Source organism: Chanos chanos, chromosome 2 (assembly GCF_902362185.1).
Source record: "Chanos chanos chromosome 2, fChaCha1.1, whole genome shotgun sequence".
Taxonomy (NCBI): Eukaryota; Metazoa; Chordata; class Actinopteri; order Gonorynchiformes; family Chanidae; genus Chanos; species Chanos chanos.
Window position 1 is genome coordinate 35,598,357 of NC_044496.1, and position 24,889 is coordinate 35,623,245.

Consider the following 24,889-nt stretch of genomic DNA (forward strand, 5'->3'; position numbering starts at 1 on the left):
CTTTTTATTCCACTGGTTTCATATGTGTGCAGGGGAAGGAGGAAACAATGAAAAAAAAAACTTAGGAGTTAGAATCACAGACTGCCCTTTTCACATCTGCAGTTGAGAGTTGTTTTCTTTTTCTTTTTGTTTTTTCTGACTGGGTGAAGACATTTTTGCTGTAGACAAGATGTCAGAGAAGAAGACGGGGAAAAAAATGTCTCTGTTCACCAGAAGCAATCTCTCTTTTCAGTCCTTCTCTGGGATTGTGTTACCTGCAGTGCACCAAAGACAGTTCATCAGTGAATCTTCAGTTCTTATATATCAATTAACACAATGCACTATGTATCATGTTAATATAACTTTAAAATCCCACATGCTCGCGAACACGCATGCACACACACACACACACGCACACACACACACAGACACACTCGCACGCACCACCACATGTCATAAAAGGGTTATGTCATCAGATATCATTGTTGACCAGTGCCTACAGGAGAAGATTTCCAGACTTCCAGAGGAGCAACAGATAAAATAGATATAATCTTTATGTAGAACAAATATAGTCTTTATGTAAAAGCTACATTTACAGCCAATGCAATTTATGCTCACCTGGCCTTTCAACATTTACATGTAATCCAAATTCGAACAGTTACTGTCCATCTGTTAGAAACACAGAGAAAAGAACAATTCTTTTGAAAGGGAAATTATGGGTAACCCACACTGGTGGTCATGATAAATTCATAAATGAATGAATTTGTTGATTTCCACCACAACTATATTTAACTAAGCACCACTGATTCTTCCATTTCAATATTTAGACCTGCTCTAAGGTTAATATACATTTAAAGGGAAGGCAGCAAGTTTATTCAATAGTATAGAGTCTGTGTGACATAATGTTATTCACTCTGTATGTTTTATTACTGAATTCAGCAGTAATTCTTATTCTGAATTCAGCACAAAGCAGTCTGATACAGCACGTGTCAAGATTCAGAAGTTATAGCACATTTCTGTGTGACGTGATTCAAAATGCGTTTTTGATTCATTGTCTCGTTTAATATGCAAAACTATTTTGGGACTTTGAAAGCACTCCCATTTAACATTTACATCTGTCTGTATTTCTTGTTTGTTGGTGTCTTAGTGATGGGATCAGCAGATCCAATTCATCTCATGCTCTCACAGTCTGTCACAAAGCAGGAATACGCTTATGGATCAAAGGTGACAAATGCGGCTTGTCACAATCTTTGCTGACCTCTTTAAATCTTTCCCGTTTTCCTGATATGTGAAAACATACTGCTCGAAATGCGGATATAAACGCAGGAGACATGAAGTGTAAATATTGGGACGGCCTTTCTCCCGCTGATCCCGTATGTTTCTTTGTAGTAAGCCTTTAGTGACGGAATACAGAAAGTAACATCAAATTAAGATCAGTTACTTTACTGATATGTGTTTTCCAGATAGGATGTAATGGTTTTGCTTTTAAACACAGAGGAGTGGAGATAATGTGATTTGATTGCGTCAGTGTTGTCAGACAGATTTTTTTGTTTGCACTGTCCTATCGGTAAAATCAGGTCACTTTGCTATCGGCTGGATGTGTGGATGACTTGATCTTACTGGTTTTTTGCTGTGCACTCTGGTATATTACAAACAGAATAAAGACATGTATATTCCTTGTGCAAACAGAAAAATTAAAGTATCTTCATTGATTTGGCCCAGGACATCAATACAGCATGTTATATCACTGGGAAATGGAATGCAGTAAAGAATGCTATGTAATAGCATTGACAAGTGGCCTTTTCGCATGTGTGTGTATGTGTGTGTGAGAGCGTGTGCGTGTCTGTGCGTGTGTGTGTGCCTGCGCGTGCACGCTTGTGTGTGTGTACCTGTTTGTTCTCTTCATTGCTGGTCCTGACTAGTGGCGGGCTCAGTGTGTCAGAGGGGCTGTAGGAAGCAGTAGAACTACAGAAGTCCTGTACACTGCACACTGAACCACCAGAGCATGATCCAACTGAAACACACACACACACACACACACACACACACAGTGGAGCAGTAGCTTGGCAGAAGATAAACGTATGAGTCATACTATCAGTATCAGATTCATACCTCATTGCCATTATTGTATAGCTACTACAAACAACACAGTCATTAACCACTGAGCTCAAAGTAAGTGCCTCCTGTTTTGGGCTTAATTAAAGGCCCATGCACTCTCAGAAAATGTAATGATGCATCATTTGGCCTGTGGCTCCCATTCAAATTGAGCCAACCCTGTAGTTTCATACAGTGTTTTGTGCTGCTGCAGCCTGGCGGAGTGTATAGTGTGTATAAAGGAGAGAGAGTAAGAGAGAGAGAGAGAGTGTGTGTGTGTGTGTGTGTGTGTCTGAATACCCGATTGCTCCTCTCTCCTGCCTGAATCCATCAACTCCAGACAGTCCAGCAGCTCGTCTATCTGTCCTTTAATCACCATCAGCTCCCTCTTTATACTCCTCAACTCTGCAATCTTTACTGGAGAGACAGAGAGAGAGAGAGACAGACAGACAGAGAGAGAGAGAGAGACAGGCAGAGAGGGAGAGAGATAGAGAGACAGAGAGAGAGAGAAGGAGAGGGAGAGAGAGACAGAGACAGAGAGAGACAGAGAGAGAGAGAGAAGAAGAGTGAGAGACAGAGAGAGAGAGAGAGAGACAGAGATTATTGGAAATTTAAGAGATAAAGTATGTGCCTTTTTGGTTGGGCAAATGATTTCAATTTGAATCGAGTAGCAGAGAGAAGCAGAGATCTAATCAGGACTAAGATTAGCAGTGTAATAGTCACAGAGAGAAAATGATGGCATTATACCACTGTTGGTTTCCTCATTACTGTAATATGTTAGTTTCCTGGGCCGATTATAGGGATTCTCTCACCAAACGTTTTCTCGCGCATAGTGATTCTCTGATGAGACGGGAGATTTAATTATTGTAAAGGCATTATGTTCAGCCCCTCATCCTCCCTCTGTGTGCTCATGACCTTAAGCTCAGCCAAAAGACAAGCCATTTGGGCCCAGCTCCTGTCATTAAGAAGCTGTTTTGACCTCTGATCTACAAAGGCAAACTCATTTCACTGCGATTCACTGGCACTAAAATCTATTAAAGCTTGTAATAACTCAGCATGAACACTTCTTATTGGCTATGCACGATTAATTTGGTCTAATTGCATACCCTGATAGGGTAGCTTTGATCACAGAGGGAGAACCCCCCAAGTATTGGGACCAGGGGCTGGAAATGGGACGGAACCATATGGGCTCACACAAGCATCCAGATACATAGACACACATAGTCCCAAAGCACCAACTACACAAAAACATTGATTCTAATATCTCTCTCTCTCTTACTGTTCCTTTCACTTTCTCCTCATTTCTCTCTCTCCCTCTCTCTCACAAACACGCTCTTCTCACAGTCTCACACACACACATTTTCCTATACCATACTCTGTCATTCTGGGTTAAGTCAGTTTTATTTGACTGACATTTATTCAGTTCACATGGTAAATTTGGTCCCCAAATTTCCCCGCCTGGGGTTTAATAAAGTGTTATCTTATCTTATTGTCAAGAACCAAGACTGTAATCGGATGCAAGTGCGCAACACAGGAATTTATTCCGAAAAACAGGCAGAAGGGAACAAGGAACTGAAGAGGTACAACAAAGTCTTTCTCTTAAACAATACAAACAGGCTCTAACGTGATCTCAGGCAAAGGTCTGTGGCATGTAACCAAAAGTAGACTTTGCAGGGGAAGTGCAGAACTAAGGAGTATAAATAGGAAGGAGAATTAATGAAATTAACAAGTGAACAGGTGCAAGTGATGAGTGATCAGACCGGTGATCAGTAGACCGGCGACGCTGAACGCTGAGTGGCTGAGGCCGACAAGGGAGGAGGCGAGGTCGTTACACTTATCTTATCTTATCTTATCTTATCTTATCTTATCTTATCTTATCTTATCTTATCTCAAAGCTGTTCTAAATAAACTACAGGAAGTAAAAACCACAGAGTTGGAAATAAATAACAAAATGCAGCACTTTCTCCCCTTTTGATTTTCCCTGCGCCAATATGAAGATCACCATCATTTGCAGTTTCAATCTGAAGTAGTCAGTCTTTCTCTGGTAATGCTTTTTTAACCAAAGGAAAAACAATATTGGAGACTATTCGTTTTTTTTTTTTTTAATTCAGTGGTGCCAGCATACAGGCAAATACAGAGACAACTAAAAGTTCCTTAGAATCTGCATTGTAAAACAACAGAGGGATACCATGTGCTTCAGCAAAGTGACTGGGGTTGGCTCAGTGTAATCCCAGCTCATTAGGGTAAGGTCTAAAGTATCAGCTGACAGGTGAAGAGTTAGGTAAGTTAGAAGGTCTCACACAGTGCTGGTCTGGGGAGGGAGCAGCTGATCCTGGATCTGTGATTACTCATCTGTTTGACTCTGTTGCGACACATCATAGAGGATGAAGAACTGCGTCTCCGTTTAGAAGACATGATGTCCCATGACTTCACAGCGTGTGGACCCCGCTGATGGTCCGATGTCCTGTGGGATGAATCAAACACACACACACAGACACACACATGTACACACACACACACAGAAATGCAGTTTACAGGTCATTTACTAACAAAATACATTTTCAGGATAGCTGTTGAAGTAAACCTAATTAGCAAAACAAAATCTGTAGGATAAAATATTATCCAAGGGGCAACTTTTATGCCCTGAGGCTGATGGCGAAGCGATGCTTTCTGTACCTCATTCAGCTATAATTTAATCTGTAGCCCTTATAGTGGGGCAGAACCATACTGCTTTTATTATACTTTCTAAACATAGAGAAACATATTCATCTGAACTGTGAAGGGACTCCACAGGAAAAACAACATCACACAGACAAAGCCTATCATTAGTCAGGACCTTCATCAATATGTATCGTCACTTGACTAACAAGCTTTTGGATCAGCTTGTTATATGTACAGCAGAACAACTCGTCAAGTCTCCAAGAGCATTTGTAAAATATCAAAATCTCTGTTAGCTTCTCTACAGGCTTCAGTCTGTGCACAGATTCATATCTCATCTGTGTATATGACCATTTCTTTTCAAACATCAGCTGTAATTTGACCACATTTTGTCTTATGAGTGTGGCAGTTGTTCACTGTCTGACCAGAGTGATCCAAAACTCTCTCACATCACTCAGTGATTTGGGCTGTGCACAGAAAAAAAAGCTATTCGCTTCTCTTCAGTTCAGTCCTGACCCTCCCCAGAGCCTCTGTTTCCAGGAACCAACTGTCTCCTCTTCAGTCCTTAAAAAGTGCACACCCCAGAACTTTTTTATTAAGCCTTTATCTAGAAGACATGGAGGGAAATCAGCAAGGTCCCTAAAATGGAGACGGAAAATTTGAATAAGCTCTCATCTATATTCTGTCACAGTTCCATCTGAGGGTGTACTTGAGGAAAAGAACATTACATACTCTACGAAGTCAGAGTGAAAGAAAGTGAGTCTCGGTGACAACTCTGAATGCTTTTATTTGAAGACTGACAGAGTGTCTTTCTGTCAAAGGTTTGTGCCTCAAGCTTTAGCTGTGGTTGGAATGAGACATATATGTTTAAGAGAGGAGCTGACAGGGCTTGGGAGGGGTGGAGAAAGAAAAGAGAGAGATATGTATAAATGGAGAGACAGGTGTCATCTCAGTGAAGGTTATACTTTTTTGTTTGTTTGTTTGTCACTGTTGTTTGTCTGTTATGTTACGTTCTCTTTCTCAGGACAGACAGAGAGAAAACAAAACAGTCAGAAGTGTTTGACTGAAATGACAGCAGTTCTTCAAACGCCCTGAGAAAACTGTTTAATCAAAGTAACATTACCTGTTGTAGTTGTCATGGTAACCGTTATACTCCACATCACACTCCTCACTAAGGGAGGGAAGAAAGACAGAGAGAGAGAAAGGGAGAGAGAGAAACCCTTAGACAACTAGGAAAAGATCATATCTATTCATTGACTTATGAGGTCAAAAAAATTGTGAGTAATAATGAAATGATATTAGGGCATAATATTTCTCTGCAATACATTTTAATTGATTTGACTCCAAGCTAAAAAAAAAAAAAAAATAGACAAAAATTCAATTTGTGGCCACTTTCCCCTGTTCTACCCTTCAAAAGTTTGTTGCCTCTGTGATACAGAATTTTTACATCAGCAGAGTGAGTAAGAGTGTGTGTGTGTGTTTGTCCGTGTCTGTGTGTGGGGGAAGCTCTTGTGGTGTAGTGCAGTTTAGTTTGAAAGCATTTATCTCAGAGACCTCAATTGCGCCATTAGTTTCCAATCAGGAGGCAATTACTTTTAGCTGTGCTCTTAATGACATTGTTTGTGTCCTAGCAGTGCTGTGATGTGACTGGAGTTTGAGCCTGAAATGCTGCCACACATGCAAACAACCCATTATAACGCCTGCAACTCAATAAGCTGAAACAGCCTTTGTGCTCACAAATTGCCATTGTAAAACAACAACAACAAAAAACCAAAACAAAAACATAGTTAAATTGGTATTTCTCTTAGTGAATTCATGTTATCCAAGGTAAAAATAATACGAGCACAATTTTTTCTCTTTAACAGGAGTGTGTTAAACATAAGGCTGTGCGCCTAGCAGTGTGAAAGTGGTTCGACTGGAGAAAATCTCTTTCTGACATCCACACATCAAAAGACCCCACGGGCCCCTCCTCACCCTCTTTAAGTGAAATCACCCAAAACCTCACATAGACCTGCTGCCTGATTCACGGGCTCAAAAACAGATTTAAGGAAATGTAATGATCAGTTTCAATCACAATGAGCTTGAACGCTTTCTTTCTTTTCCGTCCTTTCTCTTTTGTATGTAAGCTGAGAGAATTTCGGAAAGAATGATGATGATGCAGATCATATTAATCATTCATGTGAAACTGCCTTTGCATTGCTTTGCATCACTCAGTGCCCTCATAACTCTGAAGACAAAAAAGAAAGAAAAAGAGACAAAGGCAGGTAACCATATGAAAAACATGAGGACAGAAATAACATCAGCAGTGCTGCAGTTTGTATGACTCCACACTGTCTGCGCTTGTTACGGTCAATAAAGATCCACCAATGAAATCATAAGAAAATGGACTAAGGTGTTATTGAGAAATCTCTCTTGTGTCAGATACTCTTTGACATTTGACTCAAATCGCTGGAGGATAATCGTACTGATCGATTTTGAGTTTGAGTGGGGAGATTTGATGAATGGAAAACACGTTGGTGCATTGAGGCCTGCTCAGCTAGAGTTAATGTGAAATTCACTACTTAGAATCTAAAGGAAAATGCACCATCATTGAATTATGCTTTATCTTCTCAGCTATAGCACAGGCACACAATCCATAACCTTCTTTTCTATAAAGCCTTCAGTCAACTCGCTTCAAATGTTCTCATGCATTATCTATTTTGTTTATCTCGGTAAGTCTGTGTGTGTATGTGTGTGTATGTGTGTCTGTGTGCATGTGTAAGTTTGTTTGTTTATTGACATACATTCCTGTTACTGAATCACGCTTCAGCATATATTTTGTATTTGCACAACACTAATATTAACTTATCCTTGGCTCTTGTCTTCTGATTTAATCTGAGCATCTGAGAAATTCACAGTGAATTACAAACCTTCCTCTATTTGGGATGCTATGCTGACCTAATCATCATATCCATTCACTAACAGTGACTCCAAATATGGTAAAAGTCTCATTAAGCTCTGCCCCCTTAAATTCTCATCTAACACACCTGATCAGACCAGCAAGGCCTGTGCTGGGCTAGAAATGCAATATCATGTCAGCTCATGGCACTGGAGTTAGAGTAGCTATGACAAGTTGCTATGACAACTGTGGTGCTCACATGCTCTCTATTTTATGTCAAGTTTAGCCTCCGTGTTGGTGAAATTCAGCTTTCTCCAATTACAGCCACTCTCAGACAAAGGAATGGCTGTAATCACCAGGCAGATTACAGGGTCTGAGCTCGGAGCAGAAAACCCAGTCCGCAGACAGAAGGTAGAAGGACCATCACTTGCAGCTTTTACCTAACAGCTCGAAGAATAAGTCTGTCACAGGTGGTCAAGAGAACTGAGTTATGCCTCCAAAAAGAGAAACATCACCATTTCTGCAGCTAAGCCAAACTGAAGTGGAAAACTGGGGTGTTGTGTTCTCAGGGAAATATTGAACCAGATTTTCAATAGCCACTGGTTAGTTGGGCCCTTGGTGACAAGACACCTTACGACACAAGACACTCTCAATAGCTTATACCGAAGCTGAAGAGCTAGATGGACTTTATGTTACAAGTACACAGTAAAATGCAAAGATGGACGCACAAACACACATACACACGCACACACTCAAAAAAACCATGCTTAAGTGAAAGGGGCATATTCAGATGCAGGGTAGGGTCTCTGAAGGCTAATTGGATTTTTCTTCTCTTGAGTTCACCAACGACAGGCCAATAACTCAGATATGCCTCATTATACAAAGTTCACTTGCTGTCTATCTACCCAGAAAGAGCAAAAGAGGAAAAAAGGGCGGGGGCTCGGGGGCTTCAACTCTCTCACTTAGTCTCCACATCCCTCTTTGTTTTTGTCCTGTTTTTGAATTTTTTACATGTTCTGTGCATTATATATATATATATATATATATATATATATATATATATATATATATATATATATATATATGCCAGCATTAGACCATCTGTTGATGGTTTCCTAACAGAGCTTTTAACCAGCAGAAAATGTTGTTTCTGTCATTTCCAATGCATTGGTGCTCACTATGAGAACTCATTCTAAGTAATGGAAATGAAGTCTGTGGAATCTCCAATCTGTTTTCACTTTCGTACGAATGGATTCCATTTTAGGTCAGAGGAACACAGATGAATGGAAACGATGCGAATTTACCTTGTTTGAAGCATCGTTGTTTATCATTTTTCACATTCTAGTGCAGTGGCTGTGAGATCTACCCGGACTTTTTCTCATGTATAATTCAAACTTACTTTGTTCCCATCTCCCGTTCACTTCACTATCAGGAGCACACCAAGAGCAATGCTATGAATACTGAGAACAAATCATGCAAAAACAGATATATCATAAGTAAACAGAAAGTTAGGCAAGATGAAAAGACAGGCGTTTTGTTAAGTGAACCAGCCCAGGTTGTTCTCCCTGTCTGCCTCCAGCCGCAGCATCTCCCCAAGGAAAGCGGAACAGTTAATTCAGATTGAGAATTTGCACTCAAGAGAATTCTGCTCTGAAATGATTGTGAATCATGGCAGTATGACTGAGTTTAATGGGCTGGAGCGTTGATTCCTTGCCACATCAGCGCTGTTACACACAGAGCAGCAGTCAGTGACGAACACTATCAAAATCTGCTAGCAGAACCAGGACTAAGAGACACACACACTCATATTGGCATGACAACAATTGTACATGTGTGTCTTACAAATGCTTAGGTACACGCATGATCAGTCTTGAGGATTCTGATCAATGCTCTGTGTATCTCTTTGCTTTTTCTTTTTAAAGAGGAAATATTTTAAGTCAAGATGCAGAAGGCATTTCACAGTTCAGTGATCAAAACATGATTGATGTCCCTGGTTTTCATCTGCATAAATTTACGTAGAGTAGGGCATAATGACAGAACTGTTTCATTCATATGTAGTGGCTGGGCACCATGAGGTGAAATAATTGTCTTTTTTTAATACAGTTTAATACAATATTAGGCTATTATGTTTTCGTTGGAACATAATGCTGAGTTGTGCTTGGTATAGTGAGATCTAAGAGGCCAAAATAGATATTTTACTGAGTCACTTCCATCTACTGCAATTACAGACATTCATTCACATTAATGCCAACACACACACAAACACACACACACGCACACACCCACTGAACTCAGAGTAATTCAGATTAAGAGAGAGATCCTAACAGTTTCAGTGAAACACATCTTCTGAATGTGAAAGAGAGTCTCTGTGAACCTCTGTTGTTGTTTGCAGCACTGCAGTGGAGCAGCAGTGTCATTGTCTGAGCTTTATAGACTCTCCAGTGTCTCACCAATGCATCAGCTCTGAGCCAACACAGAGGCTACTCTCACTGACGTTTAGTGGCAGCGATATTGATCCCCGTACACATACTTACGGCCAGATTTATAGTCTGCCTGCTTCTCTGGGGGCGTATTTATTCCTCCATCAAATCAACTGAGCAAAACATACCTGTCACCTTTTCATTAAACACAAAAAAGGCAAAATTTATGCACTGGAAAGTGAGACATTTTCATAGGGTGATGCTCGTGCTTTAACAGAAATGAACACCATTTTGATACCATTTCTCTTGGCTGTCAAGCTGCTCTCTCTACCATCTAGGACTGAGCGGCTCCTGAGCGGCTTTAAGTGCTGTCTAGATCAGTTAGTCATCAGTAGATTCCTCAGATGAATGGTAATGAGCAACATTATGGTCTGTAATACCAGATACTACAGATCTAGGACCTGAAACTGGGTAAAGTTTTACCTTTACTCAATGGCGTTCCACTTGCAACTCTACAGATCATGTTAGAGGATGAAAATATAGCTTTCAGGACAGATTTTCTTTTCTCTCTCTCTCTCTCTCTCTCTCTCTCTCTCTCTGTGTGTGTGTGTGTGTGTGTGTTTGTACACAATGCCTGGAAATGCCTGTGAGTTTTGACACACTTACATTTCTGTCATGTCTGTGTGATTTACGATATCAAAAGTTCTGAAGTGTGAGTACACTGTTTTGCAAATTGTGTCGAAATAACAGGGAAAAAACAACGTGTAATTAGAGCAGCGGGAGACACAGAGTGGGGCTGCAGTGTGCTTTCTATCAAACTGATACACAAACCCACAAAGCTAAAACAAGCCTCCCACAGTGAGTCTGTCTGTCAGAGAAAGTGAGAGAGAGAGAGAGAGAGAGAGAGAGAGAGAGAACAGACAAGGCTGTGCAGATAGAGAAGCAAAAAACACAGTAAGGGAAATTAAAAGGGTCCAAATCATCAGTTGTACCAGTGAGTTGTGTGGGTATTATTTCAAGCACAGAGTCATTTTCCGCTACCAAGGAAAAGCCATAGCTTTTCACATCAAAATGTATTATCATTATTATTGGACCAAAAGGCACAACAGTTCTGGTTTTCTTCTGCTGACGCTATTTTACTGTTGATCCACACAACATCAGAACAACTGAAGGTTTCACTGACTAAAGTCAGTTATTTCATAGGTTCAAAGCCTTAAATTTTAATAATTATACGGATATCACTTCTATTCTCAGGGCCAACGAGCGTCAGTGAGCGACAGCTGACGGCACGGTTTTGTTTCTTGGTGTCAGTTTTATGCAGAAAAGGGTTAATTTTCCGTTCATTCAACACATATTTGAACATTTTCAACAGTTTGTTAATGTATAATCCAATTAGCTGGTCATAGCCTTTGTTGTTTATCAACCAACACTGCTAGAAACTGAACTCATTATTATTCTCTAACGAGGTAGACGTAACTTCACATTACGAAGTTTCCTGCTCTCGTTACAGGTTAGTAGCCACGGTTTTGAAAACGAAGCAAGCTAAGCTACCAACTATTTACTCCAGAAAAAACACGTAGCTTAGCTGAAAGCTATCCTTCAGAGAAATGTAACTTGTAATGAGCTACCAGTGAAGCCGTTTCTTCTAATAATTACTTATTACAAAATATACAAAATACTGGTATTTATATTACACTTGCTTCACATAGAGGTTCTGAACCAAATGTTAGAACACACTTAGATGTGGTACAACATAAAACAGTTAACATGTTTTGCCAAGAATACCGCTACAATATATATGCACAAGCGTGACTGTGTGGCTCAGAAGAGATGCTTTTCACGCAGAGCATTAGCAGTCTTTTAGAATGAGAAAGACGGTTTCTCTTAAGTCGGCAAATGTCTTTTACTACACTTAAAAGTCGTTCACAAGCCGCACGTCGACTTCTGTGGGAATTCTGAACGGAACTGACAGTGCAAGTGATTCAGTGCAGTTCGAATCATGTTGATGAGTTATTTGTCCTGATTCCAATCAACCGACAGAGAATACAAGACTTGACTGGTTAAAATACTGACTGTAATTTTTAGCGTTTCTCAGCCCCGCTAATGTATAGATCACGACTGAAGACTCCTTGATTTGGGAAAAAACTGCCAAGCGCCGCTGACGTTTCCTGTCTGTGTTGAGAACGTCTCAGCATTGGGGTTTCATGAGTAACATTCTAATTCCAGTGGTTTGTGACCGTTAATATCCTTTGGAGTTAAAACCTCATCAGTGTCACATTGTTACATGATTGTTGTTGTTGTTTTTGACACAGCCCAGGGGCTTGTTGCTGATGTGCTCTTGGCTGGCCCCGTAATGGGCTGTTTGAGAGGACTTTCCTCTCAGACTATATGGGTTAGGGGACATCAGACAGCCCTTCATGCTTTAAATATGGAAAAGCCACCTCAACTTCTATTTTAAACACACACACACACACAAATACAGATATGCACAATCACATACTCACTCTTTCTCTTCCGCACACATGCATACACATACACAAACACACAAACACTGGTCAAACCTTTATTAAAGCATGTGTTGTTCTAAAATCTCTGACCCATTTATAGAAACACACACACACACACACACGCACACACAAACAAACATGAAGACACAGAGACAAGCACAGTCATTTCCACAAAGCCTAAACACTGAAGGTAAAATAAAACAGTCTCTGTTATCTCCACTGGTAAATTTATGCATATTGTTGAGACAGACTTTCAAATGCATCTCCCTACAGATATGAGGACAAGCGTGGGGGGATCGCAGTTTAAAATGTAGAGAGTCCAAAGGTCGTCTGCTGCTCTTTTCCTCCAGGGGCAGGTATCAGATGGGAGCTGGGATAAAGATACAGCCAAGCTCTCTCTCTCTCTCTCTCTCTCTCTCTTTCCGTCTCTTTTTCTCACTCTGTGTGGTTGACATATCTGAGACTGCAGTGACAGCTATACCAGCTGTCAACAAAAACATGATTGTGGAACTATCGCAATTAACCTCATAAGAAAGACCATTCATGTCAACAGCCAAAAAAAGAAAAAAAACTGAGATTGAGGTTGAAAGTGTCTCACTCTAAGGAGCGGGAGAGAAGTGACGAGACATGACAAGGAGAATAGAATCAGACAGTGGAGATGACGGATGACTGAGGCATACTGAACAACCTTTAACAGCCCTGTGTCAGAACACACCAGTATGTGTGTGTGTGTGTGTGTGTGTGCGCGTGCGCTTTTATCATGGGATGCCTGTACTGGCATATGAGGTGTAAGAAACCATATCTGTGTCAGAACTAAATCTATATGTGTTTTAGCAAAGAGTTCAAAGAGGGAATGTTGTGCTTCGAAACTAAATCATAATCAACATGCAGAGAGTGAACTCTTCCTGACATTCTTCGAATTTTGGGCAAACAAAAAGTACAAAGCAGCACAAAACAGTTTGTGAAGACAAATGTGAAAATACTCAGTTGCGTGGTTCAGGTGTACTTTGAAAAATAAACTGAAATAGACTGATTCTCTGGATGTGAGAATGCTGAATTCCAAGTGATGTGACATTGCTAACATCACAGTCAAGCAGTTTGTATTTCTCCTGAATAGGTAAAGATTATTTTCAGAGCTTAACTATCAGTTTCACAGAAAAGAAGACATTTATTCACACAATGTATATGAAAAAACCACCTCCATTCAGTCCCAACCCCGATTACAACATTATCATTATCGTTACACATTATCATTATATGTGGTATGTTTGTAAATTTGAATGGCATCATAAAAATGCCTTTTTAGAGGATGTTGTTTGTCTGCCTGTTCAGAGGAGGGGAGGCTGTAGACTCACCTGTAGGGGTCACTGCTGGAACACTTGGATCCCAGTCTGGCTCTGTTGGACCTCAGCTCCCCTGGCATGTTTACGTCTGCCAAACAGTACGGTACAAAGTAACAAACAACACCCATAACAGACAAAAGGACACTCCTAACGCCAACCCATGGAGTGTGTGTGTATCCTGAGTCTGACCATAGATTTGTCTTAGGAAATGAGAAATAACATGAGGCTTTATTCTCTCTCTCTCTGTGAGTTTATCTGAGAGAGAGAAAAGGGGAAAGAGAAAATGGCCATTGCCATTTCACTGCACTCTGTCAGTGTGAAATAAATTGCCTTTCACCCTCTGCTTTCACTCTTTTCCCAAGACCACAAATTAGCGAGTCATGACAGAGTGGTCTAACAAGACCCCGCTCCATCACCCGTTCTCTCCTTCTCCCCCTTCTCCCCTCTAACTAGACCTCTTTCCATCCTTCCACCTCCTCTCCTGTTCTCCCTTTCTCCTGTGGCTAAATGGCTAAGCAACCCTGGATATGTTCTGTTGTGTGTAATGCAGGCTCTCAGATGTCTTTATCAAGGACAGCTTCATCCAGAACCAGATTCAGGTTCACTCTGTCAGCAGATTATTACAGTCACATTTAAAAAGAACTTTGTGACAACATTTTGCTGCAAGAGCACAACTGGCATCTAGAAAATGTATAAATAAAACAAAATTTAGGCGTTTGTTGCGTTTTACAACATTGCAGTTACCGTATCACCATCTCTCATCGATTACATGTTTTTCCCACTTTATAGCTTTCCCAGTTATTGTTTGCGTATTTATCCCAAATTCAAACTGTTACTGATTACTCCAGAGCAGAATAAATACCACAGTAACTTCAGCTGAACTTGTATATTTGTCATCAGATCAAAGATTTCCTTCATGATAACAGTACAACAGCATACATGTATCTTATGTTCCAACAGTGAGACACTCTAGGCTGTCAGGTTGGGGATCCATGCTCCATGCTGTCCCTCTCTGTCTGATCACAGAATCTGGCCAGTTTCCCTGGAGTGCACTAACTGTCAGAGTAACATTAAGAATATTGTCACTGGTTAGAGAGAGCCTTTCATTAAACACATTTCTGTGACTTCATTATTGCTACATGATTGTCAAAAGCTACTGCTGATCTGCCAAGAGCAGGCAACTCAGTTTACATAAATGAAACACTAAATGTTTTGTAGAGTTTTAAAACATTACAAGTACACAGGAACAGAGCAGTTATTTAATATATATTATGAAACCTAGCACCAGGGTGTTATTTCTTTCTTTCTTTCTTTCTTTTCTTTCTTTCTTTCTCTCCTTTTGTGCCTCACCCTCTCTCTCTCCCTCTCTCTTTCTCTTTCTTCCTATGTGTGTCCTCTCTCTCGGACATGCACAAATACAGACACCTGGCTCCTGAAAAGCATAACACATTCCCTGTCAAATGCTGTTTCTGAACACTGACTGCTTTCATATGACACATTCATCCTCAAAGGAAATATGGAGAGAGTGGTGAGGGGTAGAGAGTAATGACGAGTAGACAGAGATCGGTGGGATTAAAATGGAAACTTAGAAGCTTACTTACATTTCAGAGTGCGATGCTCACTCTTAAACAGAGTCATTCTAGGAACAATGGTACCGTGATATTCAGCTTCCAATTCAGAGTGAAGTTCCCTCAAAGATTACCACAAAACTACCCCTCCTCCCCTCAACCAGAGGGAAAGAGAGAGAGAGAGAGAGAGAGAGAGAGAGAGAAACCCGCATACAATTGGATCAATGATTGGATCGCTCTAGGAACTGTCTTAGCCGATTGTACCATTTCGTCTCAACACACAATAACAGAGGGGGAGGAGAGGAGATTAGGGCTGTCCCATTCTACACCAGGATGACAGGACAGCTGTAGGGAGGGAATGATGTAGGTGTGATGGAGTTTCTCAGTATGGCAAAGCTATGTGTAAATCTGTATTACAGATCACAGTCATGCCAAAGATTTTCTGTTTGTGTTTTGTGAATGAAGAGCACAAATTCATTGGTTAAATGTATCAACACTCATGTCCTGTTCTCTTAATTTTCTGACTTCGGAGCCCAAGTCACACACATACACATTCTCTTTCTAATTCAAAATCAAAGTGACTTTATTAGCATGGCTTTACAACAGTATTACCAAAACCATGGTTATATGATAAACAGTAAACAAACACAGAAAAATAGGACAGGGAAGAGAGTACTATGGTTAAATAAGAATCAGTTTGAAGTGTAATTAAATGTATAAACAATTAACTCAACTGCTGTCTAAGTCTGTCCAGTGGCTGTGCCCTAGCCTTTGTCAGGCTGCTATGGAAATAGCTGCTCTTACTCCTGGGTGCTCTCCTAATATGTAACTCATTTTTGTTTTATTTGGCAGGGCCATAAAATGTGGTGTTATTTTTTTTTCCAGATTTCAAAATTTGAGGACAAAAGAGGATTTAGTTGCATGATTGTTGGCACAGTGTTGCTGGAAATGTTCCTGTTTCTACCGTGCATGCATAGGGAACAGAACCTTTCCTACCTGAGCAGCCAGGTCTGTCTACGACAGGCTTTTTCAATGGCTAGTTTGCTCTCTCTCTCTTTCTCTGTCTATCTCTCTCTCTCTCTCTCTCTCTCTCTCTCTATATATATATATATATATATTGTAAGAATAGATCCTATCACACAAATCATGTTAAAATCGGTGTCAGTGATATCTTTATGACACAGATGGTCACAGGTCCTTTAATATGAAAGTCAATGAGATGGTGATGACGTCGTAATTAAAGCTGTCCTTTCCCATTCAGTCACAGTGCACATGAGTAACTATGTCGTTTTGCACACCTCATTAATCCTCTGTACTTAATTTGCCCAGAACTGCACCACACAAACACACTGATACCCACAGACAGGGGGTCATCAGTCTCCTCAGGTTCTGTTGTCTGCCTGCTTCTCTGAGTCTGACTCTATGAATAGCTTAAATTTATTAATGTTTTTGTTTTGTTTTGTTTTTTAAATGTGGCCAGGACTAATCTGGTTCAATGTTGATCTGCATCTTTAATTAAATCAAAATAATCAGAAATAAAACATCCATCAACCTCTCCCCTTTACATGTGGTTCTATAGTAAATTACTGTTTTTCTCCATCTTTTTGACCCAGTGTCAGGACACAGCTAATGACTGCTGTGAAGCAGAGAAAAAAACAGGCTGAAAAACATGTGCTGGTTTGCCTGGTGAATAGTAAGGCTTATAATTGGCTGGTCGTATTCATGTAAGATGATTTGGTGAGCAGTTCTTCAGCTCATTAAAGAGGAGTTTCTGACTATGGAGTCATGCTCATTAAAAACAGGAAAGGAATAGATAGCTCAGATCTTTCAGACCCGACAAAGTGAAAACCAGAAGATGGATGATCCATTACATGCGGCGACCATATGGATAACAGTGATCTTAAACGGGAGTGATGTTTATTCTCTGTCTGTCTGCCTCTCTCTCTCTCTCTCACACACACACAGATATACATACACACTGGACTAACCTTTATTAAAGCGTGTGTTGTTCTGAATCTGTGACCCACTTACACACACACACACACACACACATACACACACACACACACACACACACACACACAGACACACACAGACACACACACACACATATTGAATCTGACTGTCATTAATGACATACAGCTTAGTCAATACTCCATTTGCAGTTCAATTGTGTAGAAATGAGTAAATGAGGCAATCAGCACATTTCAGATGCTCCTGGGCACTTGAATTCACCTGTGAAATAGCAGGGCTCGTGCATGGATATGTGCGCGTGCGAGGGTGCGAGCGTTTATGCGCGTGCCCGGGAGACGGAGGCAAATTGCAGTGGTATGGTATTTAAAGTCAGAGAAGACCACGCGTTCTTGCCACATTTCCTCAAACCATGTCAAACAGGACAGTGTAACCTCGTGAGGAGTGCAATCGCGCCACTGTGTGGACCTAATGCACACTACAGTGCAACTGAATCACTACACTAACAACCTGTGTGCATTCTCTCTGACCTGGGCAGACAGGTTGGGTATAAATAATAGACTATTTAGTACACACTGAATTTATCAACAACCTGTCTAATATAAGTCGATGACAGGTCTAATGTTAAATGTTAAAGGGTTCAGTTGTGTCTCCGGCAGAGTATCACCGCAACATCCGGCCTTAGAACACCAGTAGGCTATTTATTTCAACACACTGACACTACGCCAGCTCAAATAACTAAAGTGACTGTGGTCGCTTCTGAGTGTGGTGTGTTTGGTTTAAATCTCCTGTTTTATTCTCCAGCTGCAATCACATCTTTGAGTTCAGCGCGGTTAAGAGTACGCTGGCCTAAACTATGAGGACACAAGATTGCCACGACAGCATAGCAAAATCCAAAACTAGCATCTACACCCAAATGGGAAATCTCTCTTTCTGTTCTCCATTGACATTCACATTACAGTTAGCACTGAATCTGATGGATTGTTGCTCTTTGTATAGTTAAAAGGTAATTTAGTATTGTCTAGTCAACCATTACAATAAGTCAATTAAAACAGATTAGTCCCTTTGTCTAACAAGTTAAAAAAAGGCTGCTTTGTGGCGGATTTGCCGGCAGGTAGAAGTACTACGACTGCGCAGTTGCAAACCGAAGAGTGCATAATTTGGCACATGTTCCCATGTGCCGGGGGAGGGGGGGGGGGGGGGCGTCTCGAGACTTATTGCAGTTCGGAAGTCTCAGTGTCAGTAAGGCTGCTTTGCCAAAAATACAAGGGAAAAAAGTTTATCGTTTGCAAGCCTATAAATTGAAAGGCGGACTGTAGGGAAATTATATATTTGTTTTTAGATACGACTAGTTGAAAACTTTGATTATATTTTGCTTTTGGCAGAATGACCCGCGGTCTGATAATAGTTGTAACTGCGTTTTTATGTCAACTTCTTGTATCAAACAGTCAGCAGGTAAGATCGATTTATTTTAGTTATTAAAAAAGAAATTTTAAAATTAAACTGGCGTATATGAACTCCTCTGAAAACTTGAAATGTTATACTTGTATTTGTTTGACTTTTTTCTTATGAACTGATCAAAGACTTCAGGTTGATTATATCGCAGGACACGAGGGAGAAAATGTTCCACACTGAATTATACTGAATAAATTTCTACTCAGTCGACTGAAATAAGTAGTGCGAAAATACAGCTGAGAATACTGGCATGACTAATGGACTGTGCCTTTCAGAAGCAGCGCAGGCATCCACCGAATAATATGACCGTAAATTACGCAGACTCGCAAAGTAACGGTGTGTCTGTAGTTAACACATTGCAGAGATTAAGATAATTAGTGCTCAGATTTCACAAGTGTGTGTACGTTAATGACGACCTGTCTCCAGAAATAGTCTTCACACCTGAAACATGATGTCTAGTAAAAACAGTTTAACATGGAACTGCAAACCGGTCACACAAAGTAGCCATCTTTCAAAATAGGTATACAGTCAAGAATATATCAAAAATGTCAATGCTTCCTATAGGTATTTATATACGACTGAGAAAAAACAATTGGGAATCTTCACAATATCTGAAGTAAATAACCCAAGACAGAATTCTGTTATGAAACGAGAATGGAGGCTCTGTTGTAGGATGGATGGTACGCAGATTTGTCCATGTCTGACCTATTGATTCAATTCAACAGTCCCAGTAAAGAATAAGAAAAAATAACTGAAGTGCATTAGCCTAGGAGTAACACGGGACCAGTTATTCAAATAGTTCATTATTTGACTCTTTCCCGATCAATATGTTTATGCGATACACCTGTAACTTGGCTGGGTCGTCTGTGAACATCTTTAGGACTGTCCAAGCGGTCAGCAGCTACATGGTTATCTGCGCCAGGTTCACAAGCTGCTGTCTAATCACGAGACAGCGTACCTAAAGAGTGTCCGATCGCTCAAGAGGAAACTAACCCTTCTCCAGAAAGCCCAATTAAACGCAAGAAACTACAGCCGTAATATAACAGGTAAACATCGTCTAACACACTACCAGATACATCAAACACGGTATAGCGCATTGTGGGCACGCAGTTCATGCGAGTATATTACACTAACAGCGCAGAAGATCAGGCTCAATTAAAAATCATGAAGAAGAACACCCAAGTCAAATGTTTGTTTTGTTTGTTTGTTTTTTTTAAACTGAAGTCTTACATGTAGAATCAAACAAGCTGGGGTGTGGGGGGGAAGGGGACTCATAATTTAAAAACTGTCGCTTAGTCTTTACCCAAATAATGAATAAGACTTCAGTACCACTCAGAAGTCAAGACTGCCTCAGATTCTGTTGTGGGTGAGGAAAGTGTAGCTGGTATCACTTTTTAGGCATTGGTAATGTGTTAAATGAGGATACGACTGGTTATCTTCTCCTCAGCCTGTCCTGAGCCAGAGCCTCTGGCCAATGGTCGCATGTTGGGCAGTGTGTTCAGAGTGGGACACGAGGTTCATTTCCTGTGCAGTCCTGGCTTTGAGCTGCTGGGATCTGAGACCAGAGTGTGTCTGAATTCTCTGAGGTGGAGTGGCCAGCAGCCTGCCTGCACGAGTAAGAGACACCCTCTCCTCACCTCACCAAGATCTACCAACCTAAATACAATAAAACAAGCAATCTAAACACATTCAAATACTGGTCTCATTTCGACTCACATAAAGTGCTTAAAATTTCACACAGAGGATGTCCATATCTCACAGTGATCAGTGATCCTTCATTATCACATATGGAATTTTATTGCTGGAATATTCTTGGTTAGATCCAGAGATGTTCCATTTGCCATATGTATACATGTATTTAGTTTAGTTTAGTTTGTTGTTTATCATCATTATACCTTAAAGTATAACCAAAAACAAAGTGAACAAAAAGCTAGTGAATTTGTTTTTCGTTACCCTGTAAGGTACAATGACAATAGACAATAAAAGTAAATGTGTATAGTTTTTATATCAAAGAAAAAACAAAATTAATATGAGTCGAACAGTAGCCTTCAATGAATTTCAGGTGTTCAAGAAAGTAACAGATGACCACAACATAAGCGCATTTTTACCCAGAACTGACAGAGAGCTAAAAATGCTGCTATATACAGTTTGTGTAGGGAAACATGAAGTATAGCCATTAAACAGTGGCTGCTAATGTTTATGTTCGTTCAGAGATTTCATTCAAAGAGACTGTTATCTGAAATGAATATCGTCTCCGCCCAGGAGTGGACACTGGTATAAACAATGACGCGTCCCCGCTTGTCACCATGTCCTCTGTGTCCTTACCTGCCTCCCCTCCTCCACCCGCCTCTGTCTCCACCTTCGTCCGACCGTCTCGCTGCATCGAGTTCATGGGTTCCACCCACTGCACCTGTGAGCCAGGCTACTCTGTGTACAGCCAGGATAAGAGTCTGTGTACAGGTGACAAACCCATCTCTCCACACACCTCATCTCTCCTCAGGTCTACCAATACGTCCACCTCACCTCATAACCCTCATTACCCATCACTCCACACACCTCATCTCTCCTCAGGTCTACCAATACTGTCATCACCCATCACTCCACACACCTCATCTCTCCTCAGGTCTACCAATACTGTCATCACCCATCACTCCACACACCTCATCTCTCCTCAGGTCTACCAATACTGTCATCACCCATCACTCCACACACCTCATCTCTCCTCAGGTCTACCAATACTGTCATTACCCATCACTCCACACACCTCATCTCTCCTCAGGTCTACCAATACTGTCATCACCCATCACTCCACACACCTCATCTCTCCTCAGGTCTACCAATACGTCCACCTCACCTCATAACCATCATTACCCATCACTCCACACACCTCATCTCTCCTCAGGTCTACCAATACTGTCATCACCCATCACTCCACACACCTCATCTCTCCTCAGGTCTACCAATACGTCCACCTCACCTCATAATTGTCATTGGAACTATGTACATGGATCTTCTCATACAATATCTGCAGATCAAAAAACTACATAATGCATAAAACTAAACATATGGACACGAACATCTTCTGCTACTCATTCACACTTTGTGGTCACTGTATCTCTTCCAAAATAAAATGTCAGTTTTGAATTATGAGGTGTATAGCCTGTAGTTACAGCACGTAATTCCATGGTTTTTTATTGCACAGAAACCACTCTGTAAAGTATTTCTTTGGGTAGATATTGTTAATGAATATAGTGTGTGTAAAAACAGTGGCCAGTAGGCCACCTTTGAAGAGGACGTCCTTAACACTGATATAATCACAATCCTGACCAGACTAACATATTCACAGTGACCTTTTTTATGCACTTTGGTAGCCAATGTGTGTGTATTTCATTTGAAACAGTTTGTGAAATTCAATTGCGGAGGTGTTAATCCACACAAGGAATTAAAGGTTTTGGTCCATTCATTCTAACTCAGAATTGTCTTGTCGAGAGTAGTTTGTTGTGTAGGTCACTGTGTGTGTGTGTGTGTGTGTGTTTCAGACATTGATGAATGCGAGGTCTTCCCTTTGACCCAGCCCGGTCGTCTGTGTTTACACTTGTGTGTGAATACAGCAGGAGGCTTCTACTGCGACTGTCCGAGCGGATACAACCTCAGCAGAGACGGTCGTAACTGCCAAGGTCTCTCACACACTCAGTTACTCAACTTGTGCTCTGTAGCAGTGAGGAGGATGGAACTGACACTCACAGCACAGGCTAAACAGACCTAGAGACTCTTAATGAAATTCATCATACTGTTAACACAGTTATAATCACATCCACAGTGTATATGGATCAGCTGTCCCCAGTGTAATATTTACATTCATTTCTTTCTGTCAGATTTCTTCTGTGCATTTTATATTTATATATTCAGAATTCTCAGTTAGTTACTGGACAGTCATGTCTCTGATGTATTTCACGATTTTATTTTATGATTTGTTATAACCATTAATGGGACAGTTTTAAAATGTGGACTTCAGAGACAGCAGTGTCTAATGTTTGTTTATGTTTTCCATGAAAACCTTAATATAGATGTTGATGAGTGCGCCAACGGCATGCATAACTGCACTCAGGAACAGGTGTGTGTCAACACGTTCGGAGGTCATAACTGCATCGACATCGTGTGCCCACCCTTCCGAAAAGCCACATACATCAAAACATCACCCCTGTGAGTGAACTATTTCAATATGGTTACTGCCCCAGGATGGTAGAGAGATGTTGTGGAAACTACTGCTAATTTATCTCTCCTTTAGCATTCTAAGACAGTGAATGAGCAGTAGATCTCATTTAGGATATGGACTAGGCCAATACATAGATATTCCATGGTCTGATGGAGCCTCTGTCAGTAGAGGTTCTGTGTTTGTGAAGCAGAGCTGAGTTTTGTCCTCCCGTCTCCTGTGTGTCAGGCGATGTGAGCGGAATCCATGTGTGATGGGGGATGAAACTTGTCTCCAAGCTCCTCTGTCCGTCACCTACCACTTCATGTCTGTGGTCTCCAACATGTCAGCGCCACGCGTGCTGTTCCGGATCTCTGCCGCCCGCATTCTGGGTGACACCATACGCTTCGGACTGCTGAAGAACCGCGGGGCGCAGCAATTTGCGGTGCAGAAGTCCGGTCGGCAGACGGGTCAGCTGGTGCTGATGAACCCGGTGCAGGGCCCGGCCACCCTGGATGCGGAAGTAGAAATGACCGAACTGGAGCGGAAGGCACAGCTTGGACGCTACATCACCAAAGTCAGGCTGTTTGTGTCCCCATACAGTTTCTGAGAACGGAGAGGACCTTGAGAACAGATGTTTCCACTGACTCTCATGTCAGGCTGCAGTTCTTCCTCTTCCACCATCCTCTTCTTCATTTTGTTCTCCTTTGGGAGAAGGCCCCCCACACATTGGGACGCACAGCTTTGATTTTGTCACCATTATCTGTCTGTGTGGAAGGTATAAATCTTTTTGAGGTGCTATGGTGACATATTACAGTAAAAAAACAACAAAAAAAACAAAACAATACTAAGGATTTTTACCTATTCCCATAAAACAAAATTGCTCTCCCTTTATTGTGCAGTTAAAAAAAATCTCCACAGTTATGTCAGAAATGTCCCTTAATATGAGGTTTACTCAGGAAGATTTTTATTTTAGTTGATCTTTCGTGGATAGCAGTGATTAAGAAATGTGAGATATATCTTGTATGCATCTGTGTGGAGGGAATAGGGATCCCAGATGGTCTTACTGGTTGATGTGTATGGTATTAAATTAACAAATTGCCATAATTTTGGATTTAACACCTCAAATCTTCTATTTACTATTTATGTCACTTTTAACTGTATACATCTTCAAATATACCCTCTTTTATATGTTTTAATTGTACCACCTTTCTCTGTGATTTCTTCACAATAATGGAACTAGTTTGGTTTGTGTGTTTGTTTATAAAGCTGAAAACAACTGTGCTGCCAAACCCAAAATACTACTTTGGTCACCTTTTACAAAATGACAGTGCAGACCTGTGGCAGAAGGTTGGATGCCTTGTTTTTCTCTGTCTGGAGTTAGGAGCAGGATATGGAAAAGTTTGGGGGTGAAAAGAGTGTTCACCAGGGGAATGTTTCACCTGAGTGTCAGACAACACTTCCAAACTAACGTCTACTACAGGTTCACAGGAGGCCAAAACCTTCACACAACAAAAGACACACACACACACTCAGAAACGAGCAGTCCTAGACCTCTGACTGGCGGTTCTGCATGTACCCTGCATGCTCTCTAATATAATATAACAGGTTCCATGTGTGTGTTTTTTCTGACTGTTAAGCAAAGCAGACTAATAGAGCTTCATTGTGATCAGCTTAGCACTGCCTGACAGTACAGAGGTTTTTCCAATATGATGACACTAGTATTTGAGTCGCACTGTGGTGGGATAGTGACTCTTCTGCATGTCATGGGACTGTCAGACCGGGGTCAAAACTGGTTTAACACAGGAAACGGAGGTTTTCAGA

General features: G+C 40.9%; 1 protein-coding gene across 1 annotated transcript; it reads left to right on the forward strand.

Moving 5' to 3' along the window:
* The first annotated feature begins 18,804 nt into the window (after nt 1-18,804).
* Nucleotides 18,805-23,675, forward strand: LOC115830076 (fibulin-7). Its single transcript, XM_030794114.1, has 7 exons — nt 18,805-18,873; nt 19,754-19,919; nt 20,321-20,488; nt 21,136-21,333; nt 22,413-22,550; nt 22,941-23,076; nt 23,315-23,675. Exons 1-7 carry the CDS (start codon nt 18,805-18,807, stop codon nt 23,673-23,675), a joined length of 1,236 nt encoding a protein of 411 aa, XP_030649974.1.
* Nucleotides 23,676-24,889: the final 1,214 nt, after the last annotated feature.

Excerpts from the sequence above, each read along its gene's own strand:
- LOC115830076 (XM_030794114.1), top strand. The coding sequence starts at position 18,805 with ATGACCCGCGGTCTGATAATAGTTGTAACTGCGTTTTTATGTCAACTT. Across the intron at positions 18,874-19,753 it reads TTGTATCAAACAGTCAGCAG|GACTGTCCAAGCGGTCAGCA; the intron begins GTAAGATCGATT and ends GAACATCTTTAG. Across the intron at positions 20,489-21,135 it reads CCAGCAGCCTGCCTGCACGA|GAGTGGACACTGGTATAAAC; the intron begins GTAAGAGACACC and ends GTCTCCGCCCAG.